This window comes from Pleurodeles waltl, chromosome 2_2 (genome assembly GCF_031143425.1).
Source record: "Pleurodeles waltl isolate 20211129_DDA chromosome 2_2, aPleWal1.hap1.20221129, whole genome shotgun sequence".
NCBI classification, from domain to species: Eukaryota; Metazoa; Chordata; class Amphibia; order Caudata; family Salamandridae; genus Pleurodeles; species Pleurodeles waltl.
In genome coordinates, this window is record NC_090439.1 from 502,452,864 (window position 1) to 502,471,777 (window position 18,914).

At 43.4% G+C, this 18,914-nt stretch overlaps 1 protein-coding gene across 4 annotated transcripts in view; it reads left to right on the forward strand.

Annotated features, from left to right (window-relative positions):
• Positions 1 to 18,914, forward strand: part of ABHD3 (abhydrolase domain containing 3, phospholipase) — a 336,327-nt gene that overhangs the window by 96,490 nt on the left and 220,923 nt on the right. For all 4 annotated transcript variants that reach the window (XM_069220003.1, XM_069220002.1, XM_069220004.1 and 1 more), the window contains one exon: positions 2,884 to 2,929. In XM_069220003.1, the coding sequence (XP_069076104.1) occupies positions 2,884 to 2,929 (46 nt within the window). The remainder of the gene's footprint in view (positions 1 to 2,883; positions 2,930 to 18,914) is intronic.

The following is an 18,914-nucleotide window of genomic DNA, read 5'->3' on the forward strand; positions in this document are numbered from 1 at the left end:
CCCTTAAGCGCCCGAAGTTCCCCTGATATCTTTAAACCACCTTCCAAGGGGCCATATCACTATGCACACTAACAAATTAATAACATATAACATCACAAAATTGGGAGACTTATTTAACAACAGAAAACTTAGCGCCTGTGTAGAACTACAAGATCGATTCACCCTCCTGTCCGGCTTGTTCCTCACCCACAACGCTTTAATTAGAACTATTCAGAAATTATGGAGCACAAAATCATGCGAACCGCCTACTCACGGAGGCTGTAGCCTCCAATGTTCAATAGGGGACCAAAAGGGGGTTATCTCGGGAATATATAGGTGCATACAGAACAGCACGTGTTTACCACTGAACAAACTCAAATCCAAATGGCAGATAGACCTGGATACTATACTAGAAGACAACCAATGGGCTAGGATTACCTCACATGTTTACTCTGTATCTAGAAACGCAAGGTTCAAACTGAAAAACGTATATATTTTTCATAAAGCCTATTTAACACCCCAATTAATATCCAAACTATACAACACAAACAACTCCAGTTGCCCCCGATGCGCTAAAGTAGCAGCGGACCTAATGCACATGTTGTGGAACTGCAAATCAATCTATACTGGGCAGAAGTATTCAGGAAGATATCTACCTGCACGGAAAGATCACTCTCACCAACCCCATTAGTGGCAATCTTGGGGGACTTTCCTCGCCTCATAAAATATCCAGCAGATTTACTGACTTGAGGCTGATACCAGCAAAGAGAGAGATAACCTCACATTGGAAAGACCTGGGTGGCCCCCAGGTGAACAGGTGGCAGGGTGCCTAGAGAAATGGGCCGAGACTGAGAGTACGGTGCTACTGAAAGAAGCTCTACAGGGGCAAAGACCTAGAGACAATGCCACACAATGGGATTCGATGTTGGAAAACCTAAAAACCATAGACGCTCCCACCTCAGAGGATGATACTCCTACTACAGACTCAGATTCCGAACAGATAACCACAAGTACCACATAAAATAGCACAGAACTGTGAATTGACGTCTGGCTACAGAGATCTGTCGTACCAAGTTCTGTAATTGCGGTACTAAGTGCACGACAGGGGGAGGGAGGGACTGAGCATTTTGTTGGGGAACACTTTTGTAATTCAATTGACATTTGTTATAAACGCAATAAAAGATATTTAAAAAAAAAAAAAAACATTCCACAGACATTCCCAGCACTCATATCACTCATGCAGTCAGACAAAAGAAGACGAGATATAACAATCGAGCTTGCACATTGAAGCTTGACTAAAACATTAAACAAGCACTGGCAATGCCAATTGGTCTGTCTTGTGAATAAACATTGATGAATTTAGGAACCTGTTAAGTCATCATACATTCATTGTGTCACTCATCTGTGCACTTGTGAATCCATTCTCCCATAAACTGACTCATTCTTAAATTCATACTCTGACACAACCACAATAAAACAGTCACAAGCAGCACAACATATTCAAGATAAATTAAAACAACGCATGTTGAAAAAAGAAAACATGCTGCTGTGTAAACATGATGGGTATATGCTTGCAATAACAAAACTAAACATATCAGTGGGTGTCCATCTTGGAGTGGTGTTGTACATAGTGCATCATTGTTTTACAGTTCCAACATGGCCAATCTGATGGCCATCTTGGAGTGGTAAAACATGGACAATAGCATTCCCTATTGGTTGTCTGGTTTACAGGAAATGGCCATGCTGCATCCAGTGCACTGCAGATAAAATGAGTGGCAAGCAAGCAGAGAGTTTGCACTGCCTGTAGAGCTGTACTGTCCTCTTAACTATGCATTCAAGAGTAAGAATTTATGCAGTTGCAAAGATTTTCCTTCCCAAATCAAAACGTTTCAAGATTCACAACCTCCTTCAATGTGCCAACATTTACATCGTGAGGAAAAATCTCAATGGTTAGCTAAGCTAAATCTCAGCAAAACTAAATTCTCTCTCAAAAAAGTTGTCAAATTCACATATTACAAAGCTTACAAAACATTGCCACGTTTGTGAAGGGAAAACATAAATTTAGCAAAACTATGAAGGCAGAATGTACATTTCCCCAACTTAAAAAAATGACCACTATTTATAAGTTGCTTAAATGTTTTAGTTTAAATTTTGCCAAAGATATATTATTAGTTTCCTGTCACTTCATATTTTAAAAGATACACCTGAGTGTATGGTCATAGTGTTTCATGCATGACATCAGGAGAGGGGGGACTGCAACTCTGAGTGACTTTTTCTTGGTGCCCATCAGATGTTAGGGTTCAGAGGCATAATGCCCCCCCTCCCTCAACTGTTTGGGCCCCCCTACCCTTTGGGTACCCCACTTAACCCAACTTCAGTAAGTATCTCTGAGTTATGGGAGACTCAGGGGCATATCTTCCCATTCTACAGGAGGCCCCATCACTTTCTGTTACACCACTGATAGAGTCTACTGTGTAAAGCTTATGGAGAACAGAAGAGTTACACAGTGAAAAAGGCAATGTCTATTTGAGTCTGAATAAGAAAAATTAATTTGCCTTTCCCCTTCTGTTTCAGACAAGTTACTTGCAAACTAGGTCAGAATGGGAGCCATGCATGGCAACATGCAAAGTGTAGGGGTTCTTCACCAAGCTGTACTTTTGGTACACATAGAACAGCAATGGGGATGTGGATGAGGCCCAGCATGACTTACCATTAGTGATTTTCTGACTGTGCTGAGTTTCGGGAAAGGTCTCCTTTTGTTTCTTCCTTAACTTTTGTTCTTTTTGCTTCGAGCTCTGATAAACAAAATACTTAATTCTTATTATTTGTCAATCATATTACTGGAATTTATGCTATCTTAATTTTTTTCAAAGATATTGAATTATATTTTATTTTATTTTATAGGTGTGTGGTATTTAACAATCGAGGAGTTTCAGGCGAAGACCTTTTGGTAAGAAATATTATTGTTCTAAGAACTGTTAGATACACTGCTGCTGAGAAATATAGGCCTGTTCAATTGAAATGACTCATTTAGCCAATCTCATTTAAAGCTTGGACGAAAGCGAGAAAACAGCCTTTCCTGTGAGTTGGTTGGCATTTTAATATGCTGTAGCATTGCAGATGGTTTTTTACACTTTTGGAAATGAGTTGTCTGTTAACCATGTTTTATGGGACAGTGTATTAATGGAGTGAACCCACATTTTTTAACAACACTTAATTACTTGTTTTGTTATAAAAAGTAATGCAAAAACTTTACAAATAACGATAATTATAATGAAAAGGAATACAAGCATATGTTGGACAACATTCTCCATTTGCTCCAGGATCCACTCCTATCACTTCCAACCACAAACCGTACATCCCTGAGCACAACATCAGTACAGTATGTGAACAGTGGTTTCGGGCCTTTATGTCAGTTAGGCCAGTTCTCCTTTCAATATAAGTGGAGCCACTCTGGTTTCTTTCCGAGTGCTGAGTTCTTTCTCTCTTGTGCTTTCAGGAGAAAAGTCCTTGGGATCCTAGGTTGGGCAAGAGCAAGCAGGTTCCCCTTAAGATAAGTGCCACCTTAAGTCATGTGAAGGCTTTTGAACCCAATCAACTCGTGAACATTCAACAATAAAATTATTGTTAATCTTCCCAATGCCCCACAGGCTCTTAAGGAACTAGGGCAAAGTGGGAAGGCCTGTTTTTTTCTTAAATACAGTTATGGAAAAGTTGGGAACCGCAAGGCAGATGGAAAGTATTGTTCAATCCTTTATTCTCTTTGATCCATTGTTGAGGCTATCAGGCACAACAATGCTAGCTTGAACAAAGCCAGGATGACGTAAATACAAATGGCTTCTAATGCAGCAAGTACACCTTCACAAAGTGAAGTCAACCTGGAGCATATCCACCTTTATGTAATTTCTCACTTAAAGTCTCTCAACTCTTCTGTGACGATTTTCATTAAGGTTACCTGTAGCTTAGCTAGAGTTATATGCCCGTCTTAAAGTGGCTTATAGTGCACTTCAATTATGCATCTGGTACTCTTATTAATATCATCTTAAAGCCTGACCGAGTCACTTTCTGTACTACAGGCTCATTACCATTTATTCAGGCATCACCATTTACCATCTGAAGAAGTAATTGTTAATTTATATATAGTTCATATTATGGCTGAAGAGGTAAGGCCAATGGCTAAATATGATTCAGATTTGCTGTATATTATTCAAAGTGTGCATATTCTAGTTGTGTCCACTTTTATCTTTGGGTGCATCACCCAGTACCTTTGTTGTGCATAATGTAGTATTTCCTGTTACTGGTGGTTGAAGTCATGTTTGACTGTTCAAAACATTTAATGATGTTAACCAACATGTTAATGCTATTTAACATCACAGTGTGGATGCTCATGGGTTTATAGCAATATATAAATTTGTCACTCAATCAATGTTGTGAACCATGCCCAAGACTATTTAGCAACCCCAACTCCGAGTCCGTCAAAAGAGCCTATTACCTTGGCCGAAAAGTCATTGGAAAAAATGTATCGCTGTGAAGGGGGAAGAAATGTAGGCAGTATGAATGTCTTGGCCACCCTGTCTTACATTTCTAGAAGGGTTATTGTGGAGATGCTGCAAAAGGCATTGATGGGCCTGTGTGGCTATGAATTCTTGACATGTTCGAAGAGCCCTACTCATTATTACCTGATCGAAATACATCCATATTTTGTTTACCTATATTTTCACCCACTCTGCTATTACCTTTGTGTATGGTCCTTGCTAGCTTAGTTTAAAGATTGAGAGTGAGAGTCTCTTATAGGGTTTAGGCTTTTGCAATAAGTTAGTTGAATTCAGGTCTTTCTCATAATCCGCATGAAACTGGACACCTATAACTACAAGTGTACGAAGAAGCACTAGTCAACCGCAGCAAGGAGTGCTAAAAAAAAAGAAGATGCAACAGGAAATTTGTGTTTATGGAGTCATCTAGAAAACATAGAGGGAACATGACCTAAGTAAATCATTTCTAATTTCCAATATCCAACTTTTATCACCAAGTATGTGGTATCCTCTATGGCCCATAGAAACACACGTACACCCAGTGGGTTACACTTGTAGTTGAAAGGAACAAATACAGAATCTCTGTTTTTTCCATGTTACTTCTAAAACCTGAAACCTTCTTGAAGCAGGTCAGCTATGAACCAACTTTTGAGAGCAGCCACAATGCCACATTCATTGATTTCATAAAGAAATGTGACATCTTCACAGGTGTTTGTATATTTTTAATATTAAGCTTGTTTTAATCAATTGTTCATTTCTCTCATTACCTCTCAAAAATAACCTTGCAGCTCCTCACCCAGCAAATTAAGCTGATTGTGCTCATATTTTTTTTAAGGTCCTGCCAAGACCATCTACTTATCAGTCTGTGGTACAATCTGAAGGACTCACAATCATACACAAACCCACCTTAACTTTAATTCTATTGACTATCACCCTATGTTTGATATTCACAACACTTATCTACAGTAAACAGTTAATTTTGCATTCTCCAAATTCATCCCTACTGTCACCATCAACACCAACAATACTAGTTTCAAATACATCAACCTATATGGGCATCCCAACACAAAATTAAAGGAAGACACCTTATCATACTAACCGCAGACACCTGCTTGCATGAGACCGGGTCAAAGTCGAAAGTTAAGGTCGACCACAATGGAGAGCAGTTCACATACAAGAAGAGGATTGAGCCTGGTCAGAGCTTACCTTTGGACTTAGAAACATTTCTGAATAAAATATCTGAGAAGGTAAAGTTCATCAGGGCAAGCCTTAGGAGGTGTCCAAAGACAGAGCGTCATTGTTGGATGGCCTTTGGTCAGAGTTGTGGTAAAGATTTCTATGTTTGGACTTAGTTGCTGAAATAGAAGTTGAAAAACTCCAGCAGTATGAGGCAGAAGGCTGATGCTGAAGACAGTTTCACAAGGTTGGATACCCCTTTTGGTGAGGTACAGCTGAAACTGATTTGCTGCTGTGGAGAATAATGCAGCGGAAGAAGCTGCAAAGTCAATCCGACCAGCAATGCACCTAGGTGAGCAGGGTGGTCCCGGTCTCCTCCTGGTTCTCAGAGCACTTTTTTGTTTCATTTTGTCCAAACCCTCAGTTTTGGATTTGGCCATCTAGGCACCTTTAGCACCACAGCCCAGCCTCCAGGACTGGTGGGACACTTCTTGGCTGTTCAGAACTCTCTCAGGTGCAGTTTCAAGATGGCGGGACCATGTAATGTCCCTGTGGCTCCAAACAGGAGGCCAGCAAGCTAGCCTTTGGAGTCGCATCTGATAGTCCTGGGTGCAATTGTAGGATCAGGGCTAAACTGCAGGGCTGGCCTCTGAGAGTTCAAGGCACTCTTCAGGCAGCAAAGCAGTCCTTCCAGGTACAGCAGCAGTCTGGCAGAGTGCACAGCACGTCACAGCAGCAGACAGTCCTCTGAGAGTCATTCCACAGGTCCAGTAATGTACTGAGGAGGGGGCCCAAAGATCCTATTTTTATACCCTGGTGCCCTTCTTCTGGAAGGTGGGAGAAGCTTCTGGAAAGGTTCGTTGAAGTGCATGGAATTACCTGACTCCACTTCCCTGGCTCGAAGATGGCTTCAGTGACAGTACAAGGTTGTTAGGTTCTTTGTGTGAAGGCAGAGCACAGACTATTCAGGTGTAAGTGGGGCTGTGCTCAGCTCCACTCCTCCATACTGCCAGCAGATGGCCCATTGAGGCACACCTAATACCTCTATTGTGTAACTGTTTGGGCGAATTAACAAAGTCTGTTAACTACACCCACTCATATGACCCAACACAAGCTGCAGGCACAAAGGACTAAGGGCAGGAAAATGCCAACTTTCTAAAAGTGGCAATTTACCCTCCACACCCACACTTTCACTGTGGCTATAATCTACCCCCCCAATGAACTGCAGGAAGACTTTTATTCAACAAGCAGTGGGAAGGGTGCTCATGTCTCCTGATACTAATATCTTAAATCAGGGGGATCTTCAACCATGTGCCTGACGCCATCCTGGATCACTCAGCCCAAAGAACAGGCCAAACTGGGGCATTCACAAAACAGGGATGGCAGTGGCTGACAGAGGTGGCATTGAGGTTTGTCTGGAGGTCCTTGAATCCCACAACGAAAGACTACCTTTTTTCTGCAGCACACCAGACATATACCAGGATTGATTACTTTCTCGTCACTCCTTCCCTCCTGTCAACAATTACACATGCAGACATTGGGGTGGCAGCCCTATTGGACTATGACCCGATCTCAGTTACTCTGCGCACACTCAGCCCACGTCCACTATCACATACGTAGTACCTCAACCTTAAGCTATTAGCTTACCAGCCCACCACTACAGAAATTAGAAATACCATACAGGCTTACTTCGCTTCCAATGATAACCCAGATATTTCAGTAGCCCTAATTTGGGACACTTGTAAGACAATAGTGAGAGGGGCTTTTATAGCTATAGCTGTAAAACTCAACAAAGATAGGGGGGACAAGCATTCTATATTGGAGGACCAAGTGAGGGCCTTAGAAAATACCCACAGACATACCGGTTTGCATAAAATAAGACACCAACTCACATTGGCCAAGAGGCAACCTTATACCCTAGATATGGACACTGCAGAACATGCCCTTCTCTGCAGTAAGCAGAAGTACTCTGCTAGGGGCAACAGGGTGGGTCGCCTTCTTGCCCGTCGCCTGAGAGCCCAGGTCCAATGCAAAAGAGTTGCAGAAATTCAGGGTCAGTCTGGTACTAGGGTATGTCAAGATGAAAGAATAGTGGCAGAATTTGAACATTTCTATGCTGATTTGTACTCAGTGAAGGGTCTTAGTCACTCAGAGGCCTCTGAATATATAGCCAAAGCCTCTCTGACAAGCCTACTCACTAGTGATGAACTCCACCTAGAAAGGGACATCACAGTGGAGGTATTCCTTGGAGCCATAGGGATGGCTTTACTTTTGCTCTCTATAAAAACTTTGCTGCGCAGTTGGTGCCCACATTTACCCGACTGTATCATTCCATTTGCGAGCAGGGTACCCTTACTGACACGACGAAGACCGCTATTGCTACAGTCATTCCTAAACCTTGGAAGGCTTTGTACTTCATATTGTTCAATTTCACTTCTAAGTGTAGATGCTAAGATTTTTACCAGTATACATGCTGCTCGCTTGGGCCTGCACATGCTTGGACTGATAGACCCAGATCAAGCCAGGTTTATTCCTGGGAAAAATTGCAGCGATAACACTAAGTGGATCTTCCATCTTATTGATAAAGCAACTCAATCCCGTATTTTAGCTTTGTTAAACTCGATCAACACTGAAAAAGGTTTTGACTAGGTGCGCTGGCCTTTCCTACAACTTGTCTTATTCAAAGCGTGTTTGGGCCCACGCTTCCGCAGCTGGATCTGGTTCAGCAATGCCGGCTCCCCTGCTTCTGTGCGGGTCAATCGGTTGTTGTCCAAACCTTTTCACACAGGATTCCTCAGAGCTGCCCTTTGCCCTCGCTTTCATTCGCTCGCTATATGGAGTCTCTTGTGGAGCGGATCTTGGTGCATCCTTAAATTGAGAGAATAACTATGGGAGGCCAGATCCACAAACTGGCCCTCTAGATGGATGACGTCTTTGTGGCCATTTCTCAACCCGGTAGTTCCCTGCCTCTGCTGCTGCAAAAGCTGGAGACATTTGGCAGATTCTCTGGCTTTGAGATTAATGTGCAGAAATCTCAGGCCCCTAATCTCACCATCCTGCTCGATGAGGGAACTCAGCTTGAGACCCTTTTTCTCTTTCCCTGGGTGACTCAGGGGGTCCAATACTTCGATAGCCAACTGTTTTCAACCATTGATAAAATGGAGGAACGCAACTATGCATCCCTGCTGACTACCACCCACTCTATACTTCAGTCTTGGTGATTAACATGGCTTGATAGGATAGCAGCCATCAAAATGTCCCTTCATCCAAAGATTGTCTATTTAATGCAAACACTCTCTCTGCGACCACCCTGACAGATCCAAGAGATGCTCCAACAGCATATTGACACATTTATCTGGGATGGCAACCGGGTGCACCTAGCTAGGAGGTGTGCCTACCTGCCAGAGGTGGAGAGGGTCTGGGTATCCCCCACTTGGTACACTACTAACAGGCGCCACAATTGAGATACAAGGTGGACTGGCAGTGGTCGAGCACAGAGAAACATTGGTGTTTAATAGAGCAAGCAATCGCCAACATACACATGGAAAATACCATGGCTACTTAAGAAACACTGCGCACCATGTGTAAACATCTCTCCTGTGATGAGGGCAACTGTTGGGATATGGGACAGGCTTCAATTAGCTGAAAAACTCTGCACACTTCTTTCACTGCTCACACCCATAATCGAGAATCCAGACTTCCCTCCTGCATTACATTGCACAATGTTCTCTTCTTGTCAAGAAGCTAACTGCAAAATGATAAGGACTTTCTCCAACGAAGAAAGACTATGACCTACCTGACACTGAATATTGGTGCTATGTCGCCATTCAGCATTGGGTAACACACCCTCTAGTACGCCCTTTTGCAGGCAGACCCGTCACAAACTTTGTGAAGTGGCTTCTCACTTGCCACAATGACACGTACCCTGTCTGATATTTATGCCTTTCTCAACGCTCTCCCAAATTCTAGCAATTCACCAGCCCTCTTATGCTGGGAATTGGAGTGTGAATGCTCTCTGATAAGGAATAGTCGGATATTTTGCATCATGCCTGCACCTCAGCCTGTAGTACCTCTGGGAAAGAAACCTTAATCAAAATTGTGCATCATTGGTATTACGCTGCAGAAAGAACTGCCAAGTGGAAGTAAGGTGGCGATGACAGCTGTTGGCGCAATTTTGGCCAAAAACCAAATTTTCTCAAGTCTTATGGCATTGCCCAAACTTGCACTGCTACTGGGATGACATCCTAGCAGACATTGATGAAATGTATGGCACTGAGATACCCCGATTTTCCAGTTATATTTTATTGGGTCTCCCTACGGCTTTCACTTACACACTTCAGTCAACAAATGGGAAAGCCATCACCCTTGCCAAACAGGTTATTTTGTCGAAAGGTTTTCCTACCTAAACTATGCTGGGAGATAACAGTGATTGATGAACATCTCACCATCCTTCCTTGTCCCATTTCCCTCCTCCCCTTACCTCTCCAAAGGACATTTTCTATCAATTTGTCCCTCCCCCCATACCTACACCTCTCCCCCCCAGTCCTTCCTGCACTTTCCCTTCCCAGTTGTTAGTCATTCTCATTCCTTTTTCCTCACTGGCTGGTGATGGAGGTGAGGTTTAGTGTCGTCACTGTTTCCTTGTTTGTATTTTGTTTATATGAAAACCAGTAAAACTAATTTAATCTTAAGAGTGGCATCTTCAAAATTGTAATGAAAAGTCAGACTTTCCCACTAGAGAGGGTTTATCATCACAGTTTCAGATTTATCAAACATGACATATATCCACCTGTTCCCAGTTGGGATACAGCGTATTAAATGTAATAAATAATGGCCAATGTTATCCTGTGGGAGGGGTAGGCCTCACAGTAGTGAAAAACAAATTTAGGAGTTTTTCACTACCAGGACATGTAAAACTTAAAAGTACATGTCCAACCTTTTAAGTACACAGCACCTCAGTGCTTAATTTGTGCTTGTTGTTTCCGGTGCTGAGCACCGGCACTTATTTTTTAGGGCCAGGGCTTATTCTTCTGCCTCAAGCATTTTCTGCAAGCAAAAGACAGATATGGGAAAGACAGACAAAAGGAAAAACGAAAAAGCGTCACAAAGGGAGAAAGTAGAAAGCTGCATGAGTGACCTGGAGGGGCAGGGAGTGGCTTTCTAAGGATGAAAGAGGCCTGAGATGGCATCTGGATTTTGCAACCTCAGTATTTCGTGTTCACACAATTAAATGCAGCAGCTGCGTGTTTAAGAGGAGGGCTTTGGGCACCGGCACCTTGGCATTTACAAATTAAGCACTGCAGCACCTTGCGCGATAAGCTATCTAGGGTCTACCCTAGGGGTCACTTATATGTAATAAAATAGGAGTTTTTAGGCTTGGCAAGAGGGTTTAAATGACAAGTCAGCATGGCAGTTTAAAACGGCATTCAGGCTGCAATGGCAGGTGTGGGACATGTTATAGGGCACTACTTAAGTGGGCGGCACAATCAGTGTGGACAGTCTTTTAGTAGCATTTATTATTTAATTTACAGGCCCTGGGTATGTGCTACACCACTTTACAAGGGACTTACAAGTAAATTGAAAATGCCAGTTGGGTATAAGCCAATTGCACCATGTTTTAGGGTGAGGGCACAGGCACTTTAGCACTGGTTAACATTGTTAAAGTGCACAGAGTCCTAAGGCCAAGCAAAACAAATTCATCAAAAAAATAGGAAGAGGATGGCAAAAGGTTTGGGATGACTTCCCATAGAGGGACAGGTCCAACACATTATAACACTTCTCTCTTTGTGTAGATCCTATCCCTTTATACTTGGTTGACCAATGAGCTCTTCAATCTATCAACCCACAAAACCCACCATAAAACCAATCCAAACCAACACATATCAAACCCTTCTTTTCAAGAATTTTACTTTCGACACCTTCCCCCAAATCTGCTCATCCTTTAGCCCTCCCACAACTTCTGACACCAGCGCACTCCTTGCCAACCTTAGCAGCACCCTCCAGACCCTAATATACAAACATGTACATTTCTTTAGCACAAAAAATCTTAAAACTGAAGCTTTCAGTGCCCTGGCACTCACAAGAAACCCTGCAAATAAAATGTGCATCCACAAGCAGGAAAAGATCTGGTGCAACTCCATATAGCTACAGGACACCACTGTACTCAAGCAGCCGGCAAAATGTGCAAACATAAAATGGCCTCTGTGAATCTATGTGTAATATAAATATAATACTCTAAAGAAGTGGTCTTCAAACTTTTTAATGCCGCCCTCCCCCGTAGGAAAAAAAAAAGTCATTGGTGCTCCCCCTCCGAATTTTCCACAATTAATCTAATAAATTGGCAATGTTTAAATGTGTCTAGACGTATTTAAACATTGCAGGTAAGTTATGTTACTGTTTTAACAATGCAATCAAATACATTATATCAAACATACTGTTCTGGTCAGGCCGGCCTTATTACCGGGTAAAAGTGGGCACAGTGTGATTATTAGGGGTGGGGTGGAGGTTTTCAAGAGTATTTGGAGTCTCTTCCCTTTTAACACATACTCCCAGCTTTGATATAAATGACAAAACATATTAGCAGTGGCCCATTACAAAGCGAATTATTGCTGCTCATTTTTTTCAGCTTAAACAAAGCACTGTTATCAGCATTATACTTATTTTGGCCAGAGCCTGGCGCACCCCGGGATCATTTGAGACCCCCCAGTTTGAAGACCCCTGCTCTAATGCAACAAACACATTGAAGGCACCCAGCTACCATCATATGTGCCCCACTCACTACAGTCTGCAATGAATACAGATATCCTCTTATATAAATCAATACTTTGTTGAAGAAACCACCACTATCGGATGCAATGTTAATATTGCATGGACGAGCAAGCTCCTTTAGTCATTGAAATCAGGCTCAATAGTTTCTCTTCGCAAGAAAGCAAGCCTCAAACCTTAAGAGCTTTCCAACTACTTCCCCATCACCCACTCCATCTCTAGGAAGAATACAAGAGAGGGCTGTCACTTTCCAACTCCAGAAGCCCAACGATTGTCCTCACCTGCTTCAGTCCTACCACTGTCCCATTCCAATTCAACAAAGAAGCGGACTCTACATAGTAAATCAGTGATGCCTCAAGATTGCTGTCATTAATTAATCCAGCCTCTTATTCCACCTAGCTTTATGTGCAGACATAGAGAGGGATGCTTACAGGGCACAACACTGTTAACTGTCAGGCGATGCAAGCATCCCTCTTCACCTGCAAGAGCACCACTGATATTGCCCTGCCCACTTCCTTTGTTAACAAAATACAATAGTTCATCCATATGAACTGTGCAAGATCCTTAATACTCAGGTACATGCAGTAAACCCTGCAGGTCCATACCTACTTCCAAGCTGTACAGTCTGCACATGGAACCCCTGAGGGACCTTTCGACCCAACACAACATCGCCCTGCACCTTTTGCTGAGGATACATACCTCCACTTCAAAAGTGTCATCATCTAGCAATATTGACTATCTCAGATAATTTGATAACCCTTTCAAAACATTGATATGGGCCATCTTTAGGATGCTGACCCAACAAGACTAGGTTTGCCCTCAAATCCAACATGGCTGTCTCACAAGTGCCTTGAATGTTTCTCCGCTTTCATCACCACCTGCACAAAATCTCTGGACCTCCTGATTATATCCAGGTTAACCTTGTAAAGACCAAAACGTAGTCTGCTTCGTTCTACCCGAGCTTCATGTGCAGTGTTCATGTATTCTCAGTGACATCCGGCCCACGTTCCAGGCCCTCATGTATTCTCAGTGACATCCGGCCCACGTTCCAGGCCCTCATCCGGTCACATGTAGGTGGTGGTGGGGCTCTACTCACAGGACTCATTGGCACTGCTACAGTCTGTTCTCCATGAAGTTGCTTGGCTTACTATTAAAAAGTGAAAGATTGATTACATTTCACCTATTCCAAAGCAACAACACTGGCGTCCTGCTTCATCCCTCAACAAAATCAAAATGTTATGCGTGCTATTGTAGTACATACACACAATTCAGATTGCCCCACTGAGAAAACACTTCAGGAGACCTCTCTGCAACTTACAGCTCCTCCCACATAATGCTATAAATCGAGAAGACACAAAAGGAAAAACCCCTTTTAAATAAGCTTTGTTTATCTTTACCTCTGCACCTTGGAACTAACTTCACTATAATTCACTCTGGACCCCTTAGTTCAGTCTTTCAGAGAAGACCTAAAAGCCCACCTCTTGTCTGCTTTCTTGATACTAACAAACAAATGACTCGACCCCTTTGCAGCCTGTCCACTGCCCAAGCCTCCACCCAGCAGGAACCTGCATCTTAGTATGCGTTCCCGGTTCACATTCCTGCCGGTATGGAAAGTGTTACATTACATTGTGGTATCAGGATTACTGCATAGATATCCTCAATATTGCTAGTGATCATGAAGCAGTGGGTCTTTGCAAGGTTTTTGTGAGAGCAACCTACCAGGGAGGCCACTGTATAAACGTAGTTTTTTTCTATTGGAAACATATCAAATCCTCACCTGCCATTAACCCTCGCCTGCCTTTCATCATTGTGTCTTTGTAATATGTCGAAATCACACTTTTCTTCTTTTTTCACCCATTCTATACCTGCAAATGTTATAACCCTCACATGTTTCCCTCAGTTGCTACCAGTGATCCCTCCACTAACCCTGACACCTTCATTTGTAACTTGGTTCATTGCACAGATGCTCCTTTAAAAGAATGTTTGAGTAAACTTTGAGACCAAGAAAAACTGGGTGCATAAATGAAAAGAAAAGAAAATGATTCCAAATGGTAATCCTTTCTCTCTTTTTTTTACTTAGTTTTTGTGTGCTTCTGAATAGAATCACCGTATTCCACTGTGTATCAGAACAAGAGTTGCTCTGTACCATTTGCAAGATATAAGTGATTTATTTAAAATAGTGGTGTGGGGCAAAAGCTCAAAGTTATGTACATTATTTCAATGGCAGGAAAAGAGACATACACAAAACACCTTGTCTACCAGTCAGCGTGAACAAACAATTGCAAACTAAGCACCAGTAATGTAAAAAACAAAAAACAAAATGCAGCATCTAGTCCATTTCAGGTTTTGGGCTTTTGCAACAAGTTGAACATCAGCTATTATATGTGGCCCCATTTTTATTGAATGGTCAGGACCTTCATGAAAACAAATAAAGATTTAGGAGGTCATTATGAACACAGCGGTAAACCCTGCCGTGTTCATGCTGGCCGTCTTTCCATAGCCCCCTTGAGACCCTGCCGGCTGCATTACGAACATTCTGCTCGTTTCCGCCCGCCGGCCCAGCAGAATGCAGGGTCGGGACATTGCCGACGGCTCCACATGGAGCTGTAGTCAATGCCTCAGTGCAGCGGGTGCAGCAGCACCCGTCGCGCAGATCACTGCCCATAAATCGGGCAGTGACCTGCGCGGCGGGGCTCTGCACAGGGGCCCCTGCACTGCCCATGCCAAGTGCATGGGCAGTGCAGTGGCCCCCATAGGGGCCCCAGAGCACCCCTTCCGCCAGCCTTTTCCCAGCGGGGGAACCTGCCAGGGAAAGGCTGAGGGAAACAGGGTACATTTTCCAGAGGGCATCGCTGCTTGCACCGCTGCCCTGTCAGATAATGTAATCCGCCATTGTTAGGCTGCCTGTCGGCGGTAGCCTGGCAGTGGCAGAGGGCCGCCACAGGCAGCCCTCCCTGTGTTTATTATTTGGCGGTTCAGACCGCCATGCCGGTGGCAGTCTTTTCTGCCACCGCCGGCATGGTGGTCTGAACCACCGGGTTCGTAATGAGCCCCTTAATCTCTAAATTCAGACTGGGCTTAGTCAGTCTGACACATCTATCTTATTTGATGCACTCAGATCTCAAAGAAAAAAGAAGAAGTCCATTTTGAAGAAACTAGAAGGAGATTTATTCCATATCCGGTCTGATTACAACACGCCATAAGTACTGGTCAGAGTTGCTAACGTCAGTTCTGCAAACCGCCTAGTTTTCCGTTGATATTTGCATTAGTGTGATACATCAAGGCAAAGCAGTAAAGCCTCGTGATTTATGTAGTTTTAACTTTGCTGTTGGCGGCTTTATTCAAGCATTCTTCTGACTAGCAAGGGGTCCAAATATGGCAGCATCCACTTTACAATCAGTAAAGAAGAGACTATCAGGATGTAGCTCTTAATAAAACCAGATTGCCTGCTGGCTGAATTTAAAGAGTGAAATAATTAGATGGAGTGGTACAAGGGTAAGTCTTTCTGGCCACAGGACAAGTTGTATGGCTAGAACCAACTCAAAGTCATATAAAAAGCTTAATCCCAACAAAGTGGATGTTCTAACTAAAGGTCAAGTGCTAACGTTTGCACTTTGCTCACTATTGGAATGGAAAAGTCCTCTGCATGGTTGAGGATGTGTGCCCTGAATGCCCAAATTTACTCTTGTCTGGATGCCTAATGCTGATTGATTTTTTTTGTCATGCGTGAACACAGATCATACATGTGTGCCATAACATAGGCCTGTCTTGTGGATTGCAGCCTTGTTGGACCAGGAGGGGCAGCCAAAGTGCTACCTTCATAGAGGTGGAAAATTACTGCCCTTTACCAGGAGTTAAGCAACACGTGCGCGGTGTCAGCAGCATACTGTGTAGTGATCACTGGTAGTGAACAGGACCTTTTTAACCTGTTTCACTGGAGTGATGTCTAAAGGCTCCCTCACCTTTTTAAAAGTTCCACTGCTGTGTGCTTCACTCAGCCCTTACAAAAACAACAAGGTGATAAATGAATACTTGAATTAATCACCACCACCGGCAATCACCGCATCCCAGTCCATTGTTTTTTGCACTCCATGCAACCTCATTTTGAACCCAGCCCTTTGCGAATCAGTCTTGATCCTGTTCCTCAATGGGAACAGTCTAGTCTGAACTGCAAGGCCAAGTCCTACCTGAACCAGAACACAAGCAACCGAGGACTGGTTTCACCCTGGTTATAGGCTCTTCAGCTGGGCATAGCTTGGTTCCAGTGGCTAAGTAAGACCGAGACCCACATTTGGCCATACCTGGCTCACTTAAGGCTTGAAATACAAAAACAACAAGGAGATGGATGGAATGATTTAGTTAATCTCAGCCACTGGCAATTACTCAGGGCTGCATCCCAATCCATCATTTGTCTTCCCCCATGCCACCTCAGTTTGGACCCAGCCATGTGTAATCAGCCTTGACCATGTTCCTTATGGGAACAGTCCCTGTGAAGCTGTGCACTGATTGGGTCATTGAGCATGTGCTGTGTCAGCTCTGTGACCCCCCATATGCTGCCAGGAAAGGGCTGCTGGAGACTGAACTGTAAGTGAAGAATACCAGAGGGACCCACTAGTAAAGTTATCACTGCTTCGCTGGGACCTGTAAATGCCGGTGCTAACTTGCCAAAGGATTCAAGTAATTACCTGAAGGCAAGACTGAGGCTATGTTCTGTGGGTTGGACACGCTCAGCACGGAAAGTGCACCTAACTTGCTGGAGGGCTGTTGAGGATGTTGTGGACAATGTTGAATCCTCACCAAGCTCCAATCAGGAGCTAGGAAAAGATGCCCTCCCCTGTTGGGTAAAGCCAACTTTCCGCGTCTTTGGGCGGTGTTCTGAATACAGAGAAGAACTCCAGCAGTGCTGCTCAGGAGAGAGAGAGCCTTCGTCATTGGGTGCTGCTTCCTGGGCTGCAAGCAGCATGCCTTCTCTAAACTGGGCAGGGCTCGAGAGTGCTGCTGTGAGTGCACCCGCTGCTCAGCCAAACTCTTCTATGCTGCGAGAACGGGTAAAACAAGAAATGGGCCCATTGGGCCCTGAAGGAACTCATTGCTAATGATGCTGCTGCACCGTAAACAATTTTGATTAAAAGCCAGAAAAGTCAAACAGGAAATCTTGACTGCAGCCTAATAGTACGCCACAAGTGAATGGGGTAAACACCAAACATAAGCCAAGAAGGAGGGTGAGACGGGGATTTGCTTGACAACTACTAGAGCCCCGAACTCGAGGGAATTGTTTTGTTGCTTCTAGATGTTGTATACCTTTGCATGTGTAGAGTTAGAAATAAAATACTTATTTTGTATATCTAAGTGCAAGTATTTGACTGGACATAGATTTATTGTTTGTACTGTGTTCCCTTTAAGTTATGAGTCGTGTTCACTCACTGGTATCTACACTGTCCCAGAGGGAGCCTTGACTGCTCAACCATAGCTACCACCAAGAGTCAAGCACAGAAGGGGTACTTGGCAAAGTTGCTCAGGAGCATAGTAGGTCAGCCCCCTGGACATCAGGAGTATAAGGCCTCAACCACCACAGTTGAGCCTGGTATCTCCTGTGAGTCCGTGGCCCTCTGAAATGGGCTCTACCACTCAGTTTGCCAAATTCTCTCTAAGGAAATGTTTTCACCGAAAATGTTTTTGGGAAGTATCCAAATTTGCAAAGCTTTACAATAAAGTTTATGCTGCAGTAGAGACATTGTTTTATCAAATATGCACAGTGCTTTGTCTAATAGGTGGGGACAAAGCATGTCCACGGCCTACTGACCTTTGGCCAGGTGGCTGTCCTCTTGTTAAATCCTTTCATTTTTTTCACCTCAGAACTTTATTTCTGACATCTCTATGACAACTCATATCATTTGTGTTCAGTAATACCAGCTGCTTTGTAAATGTTTTCCATTTGGGAATGCAAACATAGTGACGGTGGTCTTCTCTTCCTTTTAACCCACCTCCTCTGTGTATAACCAATCCCAGGGAGTCACAAATTATTAACTGCCTCATCAACCTTCATTAATTAGTCCATTCTGCGACCCCCAGCGATTTGTGATTTGGAAGCATGACCGATTAATACTTAGGTCACTTTGCAAAATCAAGAGGCCGTTAATAAAAAGTATGTGCGCAATGTGTGGCCACTTTATACAAGTAGACTCTTTGTACATCTGGCCCTGAGTTCTCAAAGAAGACCTCAGGCTTGAACATCCCCTCAGGGATCTAGACAGTCATTCAGGGCCACTTCACCTCGAGGAGTATACTTTACGCAGGGCTGCTGGAATTATGAAGCATAATGTCGCACAATTTGTAATAGTTTTACTTCATTATGTCATCATTTTTAAGCTTGGTAACACTGTCTGGGCATTGGTTACACCTCATTAGTACCAGTTTAACACCAAAATATAACAATAAGCAACAGGAAGGTGACCAGTCCAG